General features: G+C 35.1%; 1 protein-coding gene across 1 annotated transcript; it reads right to left on the bottom strand.

The window, feature by feature from the left end:
- Positions 1–783: 783 nt before the first annotated feature.
- On the bottom strand, positions 784–6,667 carry LOC145254589 (protein fem-1 homolog C-like). The gene is made up of 2 exons (XM_080113196.1): positions 6,605–6,667; positions 784–2,820 (listed from the first exon to the last, which is right to left on the bottom strand). Exon 2 carries the CDS (start codon positions 2,818–2,820, stop codon positions 988–990), a length of 1,833 nt encoding a protein of 610 aa, XP_079969322.1. The 5' UTR covers positions 6,605–6,667; the 3' UTR covers positions 784–987.
- Between the last annotated feature and the right edge of the window lie 1,658 nt (positions 6,668–8,325).

Below are 8,325 nucleotides of genomic sequence, written 5' to 3'. Positions count from 1 at the left end.
CTGGGAAAATGATAGGATCTTTCTACCGCTCCAGAAAATCTCAATACTGATGCAATTCTCTATCTGTATAAAAGCCAAGTACGCCCAAGGATGGAGTACTGCTGCCACATCTGGGCTGGAGCGGGTAAAAACAGTATATCATTATTTTATTATTTGTATTTCCATGGCAAGTGCTCGTCCTAGCTCATATCTCTCATCCCCCCCTCGCCACTCTTTCACTAAAAACACTCGTCTAGCTGAAACCACTGTCAGTCATTTTCCAGATTCTTCATCTGTGCCTAAATCAAAACGTAGATTCCATGAACAAATTTTCTTTCTTAGAAGTGCACGCCTGTGGAACTCTTCCGTTTGCCTGTTTCCCACCTGACTACAACTTGGATGTCTTCAATACGGTCAAGACTAAAACAGTTTAAACAATAAATTTCATGTTCAGGTTTTTAGTTTTTTTTTTCACCCCAAGCAAGGCACGTTTACTTTTCGGTGTAGAGGGCTACTATCAAAGGTAACATCTACTAGGGTACTATGTAGGGGTTTGGGCAGCAAGATTTGTGCACGTTACACTTTAACTTCTGCATGTCAGTACAGTTAGGGAAGCAGGGACTTGGAATGAAATTCCAAAGTCTAGCGGTTCTGGGGAAGAAACTACTAGAGTAGAAAGATCTTTTACATCTAGGGATCTGTGTGGGGGTGAGAGTTAGCTCCCTGCCGAGTTTGTCGAGTGTGTTTACATCGTGTGGCGACAAATGCTTGAGTTCGTCTGGTTTTTAGCTAACTATTGCAAGGCCCGTTTATACAAGCTCAAACATCATCTAACAAATACAATTAAAGAAAATTACACAAGATGTTTTAAAGAGATTCAATAAATACGAAGATGTAACAGATATAAATATGTTCTAGCTTTCCGTCACAATACTCATATACGCATGACAAAAATCTATTCGTAAGATATATACACCATGGGACTGTTAAATAGTTTAATAATGCGATCTAATAACTGGAACCAGATTTGTCTATCGGAGTGTAAACATTATCATTTGAATGAAGTTTTATAAACGACACTAATATTTTCGGATATATTTCTGGAATCTCGATGTTATGTTTGTGAATTGTTTGCGCGGCCAGACATTGTAGGGACAGAAATTTTAGAGGGTTTATAATCACGCCATTTTCTTGAAGCAACATATATGGGGTATCATCCTGTTTATCCATCGCATCAACATGACCTCCAGCGTCGGCTAACAAGTTCACCAGATGTAAGATATATGATTCTTCGCATTTCAAGGACGCGGCTATGTGCATAGGTGTTTGGTAAGCCCTGTCTATGCCATTCGCATCAGTTGTGCAACTGACAATGAAAGCAATACCAGGAATTGTGTTTCCTTCTTTGACCGCTCTGTGAAGTAATGTGGTGAAGCAATTACTCGGCAACTTCATGATGCCGCTGACACCATCTTTAATCCACGCCTTATCGTTTTTGCACAGATCAAATTCATCCATGGCAATTATATTTTTATTTAAACATGAAAGGAGGGTAATATAAAGTGCGTGGTAAAAACCGACTGGTCCCTTGAGCAACACACCCCAATCAAACCAATTCAAGGCATCAAAAAGATTTTTAAATCTTAATAAGAGCTCAGCAATGTTTTCAGGAATACGCAAGAATGGAACACGCAACAAGACCGCTAACGCAATGCCAGACAAATTAGCAGGATCCTCTTCGCCCCTGTAGGGGTCATAAGGGAATTCCGACAAGACTGCAAGCACCTTTAGCGCTTGCAATAAGTCGTTTGCAAATACACGCTTCTGGGCTACATTCACAAAAGTATCTTTAAGAAATGCATTATTTGGAGGAAGTAATCGGACAAGAACTATCAACGCTTGGATATTAAGCTCGGCTTTAGAATTCGCCATCATGTCGAGTTCTTTTTCGCAAGTAAACTCGACCCCAAGAACAGTCTTAGTTTTATTGGAAAATTTATCGGAAATACCAAAGAACTGTTCCTTACGAATTCGTATCGACTTCTTCCAACATAATAGGCCTTGCTCTATATCCGAATTGCAAGCAATAAATGTAGCCCCGCACAATTCCAGAGCTCGTACATGATCCTTTAAAGTGAATATACCATAAGTCAGCAGATAGTTCTCGGCCTCGCTGCGTTTATTCAAGATTGCAAGGCATAGGGTATTATCGCCAGACCAGTTGCTTTTAACGCTTATTCCATATGCTCGTAAGATCTTCTTTCCGTCCATGTCTCCGAGGGCTGTAGCTCTTAGAATAGCACCAGGATCTTCATCTAAGGCCATATTTCTAATCAAAGGTAGAACAGGAAGCAATTCCGACGTTCCATGTGTCGAACAATTAAAAATCGATTGCATAGAAAAATTACGGATATTTAAATCGTGATAAGGACCAGCCTTTGTTTCCATTTTACCAACAACGACAGCTCCTCGACTTATCAACAATAGAACCATTGAAATATCTAGATTATAGATAGATATTCGCAACGGCGATAACCATATGAAACGATGAGTGTAACGCTCGGAGATATCGAGTCCACATTCGTCCAAGAGATATTTCACGATGTCTCGGAAACCGCGTTCACAGGCATATCTGAGTAATGGTTTATTGATAACCTTGCTGACGGCAATCGAATGGCGTTTACGTAGCGTTAATCCGTCAAGTCGTGAGCGTATCCCTTGGAGATCATTCGCAGTGATCAATTTGTAAATTAAGTAGCCATTTGTCGAATCATAACCGGGAGGGCAAATTAGCATTAATTCATCTGATGTGTTGATTACCACGCTCTCGACATCGGGCATCTGAAATGAAAATAGTTGCATTATTTTTTTTTATATTACAATGTTCAACGAATCGTCATTTTATAAAGTTTTGTTCACTGTTGTTAGTATTTATATTGCATTCTTAATAATTGAATCATATCACTGCTACTGAGACGTATCTCCTTTCGGATTCTTTTTATTTCGAGGCGAAAAAGTCACTCGAGGATAAAACTTTAATAATCTATGGTTGTTATGTAGTAATCACTAATTGTGTAAATTGGGTGACTGGGACGGCCTGACATTAACTTGTTTACATTTGATTTGAAGTTTACCATGGTGTAGACAACCGAGAAGCAGATCAGCAGAGTAGTTCTGATAGAAAAGAAATTCATGGAATCCGTGTTTAGATATTGACGCATACAGAATATTAAGGAATTATATAGTGGTGGTTTATTGATTTTTTTTAAAGTTTGCCAAATGGGACCCTAGACTGGATTTAAGTAAAGTAGTTTCCATGGAAATTACGGGTGAGAAGAGAAAGACTTGTGATGTATCTTCTCTGGAAAAGAGATTGCAGAAAATAGAAAAAAAAGATTTTACGCAATTATAAAATTTTTTTTGTGCTGTGTTCTCAATTAGCAAAAGCTACAATAACGTTTTAACTAAATCCATATATAACTGGTGTTCCAACAACGCATTGCATATCGTTTTAAAAGTCTACTTTAATCTCGCCTATCATCTACTTTAGAAAACCTTACCTTCTCGACACGGGTTTAGAAGTCTCCTGTGGCCATGTTAATCTTATGCCGATGCACGGTTTCTCTTCCGTACCTCAGGGATACCCTTTCAATTTTTGTGCCTTTCCTCTGCTGTGACGTCACCTTACGCAATGGTTCTGTTTTATTGCACATGTGTCATGCGGCTTATGTTTAGAGAGGCGTAAAAGGCACTGTTACAGCAATTTAGATACAACCTATATTAGGTATATTTTTCTAGCCTCATTTTCTACATTTTCATAAGTTTCACGTACTGTTTTCATCCCTCATATGCCGTTTAGTTTATTTAATTTGACGCTTAATATAATTCCCAAGCTCGCCGAATCTCTCATATTGAGGTAATGCATTAATTTACTGTGTAATTTTATATAAACAGAACAGACTCGCGACGTCTCTTCTGTTAGAAAGTGGTTGCGGAGAAGAGTGAAAAAAAATGTAGATTTTGCATAAATATATAAATGTAAAAGGTGTGTTTTGTTTATCTAGAACATATGAAGGGGTCATATCAATGGAAATTACAGAAGACTTTCTTAAGGTAATGTCTTAATTAATGAGCATACAGGCTCCCGCACAAAATGACATGATTCTTTATAAATTTGTGCACATTCGATTTCCACAAATAGGTTTTATAGTCTAAAAATCATCTTAAGGTGAGATGCTCTCTCAATGAGCGTTAGCGTTCTGTTAGAGCAATTCGAATACAAACTAAATTAGGCTACTCGTGCAGATAGTGATCCGTGTTGAAACAATAACACTTTAATTAATCTTGGAAATACGATTTAAAAATAGCGCGGATCACTCTCTAGCACCAGAGTCTATAATTGGGCGCTTAATAATCCACGAGCTTACTTCCTATTTTGGTATTACATTATTTAAAAAAAAAAAGAAAAGAAAAGAAAAATGCAATTTTCGTTCATCGCAAAAGTATATTTACTGGTGTTCAATATCGTTAAAAATAAAATTCAAATGTATAAAAAAAACGTAAGGTGAGCGATTTTTTCCTAACTTGTTTCCATAGCAACCACGTTGCTTTAACAACTACTGTTGCTAGTAATTCACACCTCCAGCGAAAAGAGAAGTGGCAAGTAAAACAAATAATGAAGGAACGAAAAGGATATAATTGGGGGTTTCATTGAAAGCAGAAGAATGCCGTACATTCTTATCGCATGTATATGTTATGTTTATGGTGCAAAAAAAAAAAAAAAAAAAAAAATTGAAATTAAACAAATAACGAATTTAGTTATATGTTTCTCATCTTATTTTCTGCAAATTTCGCTAGTTGTTATCGTGATCTCATGTGTCATTTAGAGCCAGTAACTGGACGCTAAACGTGATCCGCGAGCTCGAGGGATCTCGCTTCGTATTTAGGTATCACCTTATTTTACTGGTTACATTTATATAAATTCGATTACGATAGTATAGGATTTGCTTTCGACCATCCATATATATATATATATATATATATATATATTAAATTACTACCGTGTCTTAATATATCTTTAAGTGGAGTTTAAGTCATTTTGAACTTATTTTAAGCTTCACCGCTCACTCATTTTTCGACCGATTTTCAAACATTTACAATTAATAGATCACCTCAGTTATACTTTGAAAAAAAAACAAACAAAAAAAACTATCGTTTCGTACAAAAGTTCTGAAATAAAACGTAAGGTAAGCAAATGTTTTCAGAGCAACCATGTCGCTTCAGCAACAACTGTTGCTACAGATTCACCTCTCTCGTGAAAAGAAAAGTAGCAGGTCGAACAAATAATGAAAGGGAGATATTGGGGGGGGTTATCGAAACCAGTGCCGTACATTGTTATTACATGCGTGTATGTTATGTTTATGACAAAAAAAAAAAAAAAGAAAAAATTCAATTAAACGAGACAAGTGAATCTTGAAACATCAGTTATACTGTGAAAGAAACCTCAGAAATATTTTCCGTTTAGGACAACAAACGTTGTGAAATAAAACGTAAGATAAGCAAATTTTTTTCTGAATCGTTTTCATAGCAAGCACGTCGTTTCAGCAACTAAATTTGCTACCAATTCACCGCTGTCGCAAAAAGAGAGGTAACAGGTGAAACAAATAATGAAAGGGAGATTATTGGGGGGGGGTTATTGAAAATTAAAGAGTGCCGTACATTGTTACTACATGTGTGCATGTTATGCGTATGGGGCCAAAAGAAAAGAGACAAGTGAATCTGGAAACTTGGAAAAGTCAGTGATTACAATTATAAAAGTGCGACCATGAAAAGAAATATGGTTAAGCTTAAACATGGGAAAGAAAGGGACAAGAAATCTTAGTAAAAAAAAAAAAATTAAAATATAGCCGCATTAAGAATCTTTTACAACTCAGTTTAACCTTATTATATATAATCAATTCTTAATGCTGTAATATTTTAATTATAAATTTATTATATTTGCACTAGAATATCTTGTTCTTTTCTATGTTAAAGGTTAACTATATTACCTTTCATGCTTGCATTTTTTTTTTATTTCAATATATGCAGTGTTCAATTATTCATTATAAAATTAAATCATAAGACCCGCAGGAGCCATGCGAATATTTATTAGATTGCTAAAATAAAAGATCAGATTATAACAAAAGCCTTATAAAAAAGTCTGCAAAAAATACAAAATCAAAGTAAACCAATTCTTTTTCTAAAAGCTGTCGTAAGCTGGAGCAGTAGTCAATCGCATAATATCGTTGTAATAGTTAGAAATAAGTTAATTGGGTCATAACTTGTGCACGTTGGACATCACGTCCAGAAAACTACGTGTTTGATCCAAATCTTAATGGGAGATTCGCTTTTAAGCACAACAAAAACACTGAGGTCACCAATTTAACAAGGAATGCTTGGTTGACGTTAAACTAATAAAATACGATCTTAAAAGAATAATTTTAAAAAATTACAAAGAAAGTATTTTTTTTAATAATTTTTCGTACTTTTACAGATTTTTAAAGAATGGGATTTGGGAAGAGAAAAATACATATTAAAATATAACTTAATTTGAAAGACTAAAAAAATACTTAAATCTAATACTTACGTGTAAAAAATTATTTGAAAAAAATTTAGACAGAAAACATGATACGTTTATAAGAAATATTAATGTCTACAATCTTACCTTTGGTTTCGTACGATTCGCTTTCGGAATATATTAATGTACGTGTTAACATTTATTACCTTCGTACGTAATCCGATCTGGAGGTATTTGCATATGTGATTCGTCAATTTTGTTTTTGTTGCGTTTTTTTTTTCGAAAAAAATAGGCAATACGTATTTTTAAAGGGAGTTTTAAAAAGCAAAAACTGTTTAGCCGTTCAATCTAAAATTTAGCGAAAACTAGGTGTGAGGTTCGCGCCCATAACGGGTGACATATGCTGTTTTTTATGCTATTTTAATGTTTATTTACCATGAAAATTCTAATATTTACAATAGTCAATAGGAAAATAACTAGTAAATGTGAGCAGTGAGAATGTGTTAAAATGCATTACAGAAGGGGGCATTTCAATGATTTGTTTGCATTGGACTTGAAGGTGACCAATTTGTAGTGAGCTGGAAAGCAGGCAAACAAGAGTTTCGCAGGCGTGCTTTGTTTATGGAGTATACATATAGGTTTAAAATGGGGGAAAATTATTGATAGTGGTTTCAGCTAGACGAGTGTTTCTTGTGAAAGTTTTATTTTATTATTTAGATATTCTTTTGCCCTTATGCAAAAACTTTTACAGATTTCAATTTTTTTTTTTTATAAAAATTATAAAATATGATGTTCTTGAATGTAGCATGAGGCCAAAATACCTATGGGGGGTGGAAAGTGTGCCAGGGGTCGTCAACTAGGTATATTCTCAATAACTAGTTGCAACCACCACAATGCCGCATTCACTCTATGGATCTAATCTATTTAAAATATCCCAATGAGATGAATCGATTCACAATATGTACAATATTTTTTTCCATTTGATATCGCACGATGCTTTAGCTAAATTTAGCCAAAGATATGTGCAAGGTTTGTAACCGTGACGTGATATTTTCATGTTAAAATGATTCTCACCTTGCCAAAATATTAAAAGCTTCATAGTAGGTTTAAGAACACAGCATAAGCCCGGGATACGACATAAAAAATTAGTAACAAAATACCGTACAGTGTAATACACACGTATTTAATCAAATAACATTATAAATAACGCCGTAAGAGGATGCAATTACCGTAACCAGAGGGAAATGAACGTGATAAAAAAACCTAACGTCTTCGCTGTTGCGTCTGACGCCATACCGCAAGTGACGTAGGTTTAAATTTAGGCTAGATAATTAAAAAGATGGATGATTTTCGAAAATATCAGCGAAAACGCGACCCCTACCTGTAGATAACTGGCCAGTTGAGAATGAAAAAAATGAAAGTGTTGGGTCAATTTTCGGATATTTTTCTTCTGAAAGGTAGAACGTACAAATGATTCCTATCGCGTTAAAATCCGTCGCCTCAGTCAAAAGTATTTGGCAGACATAGAAATTATATATAATCTTTTCTAACTTAATTGCAGTATATCAACGATACTCTGTAAAATAGTTTGGTTTCTGTAAGCGAGTATGTCCGCAATATTGTAGCTCCTTTAATTAGTTTCGTTAAATTTATGGTGTTTTTATTTCAATTTTTATTAATTTGGAGATTTTTCAGAAATTTTCCAGGCGTACCTGAAGGAGTCTACACACCAGTATACATACAACCGATATTCTGCAATTGGTAATGTTTTACGACCTAACACAGCGTGG

The sequence above is a fragment of the Euprymna scolopes genome, chromosome 30 (genome assembly GCF_053919585.1).
Source record: "Euprymna scolopes isolate OS-2025 chromosome 30, ASM5391958v1, whole genome shotgun sequence".
Classification (NCBI taxonomy): domain Eukaryota; kingdom Metazoa; phylum Mollusca; class Cephalopoda; order Sepiida; family Sepiolidae; genus Euprymna; species Euprymna scolopes.
This window is presented reverse-complemented; position numbering and strand designations above follow the sequence as displayed.

Coding starts and splice junctions, on each gene's coding strand:
- LOC145254589 (XM_080113196.1), bottom strand. CDS start 2,820: ATGCCCGATGTCGAGAGCGTGGTAATCAACACATCAGATGAATTAATG.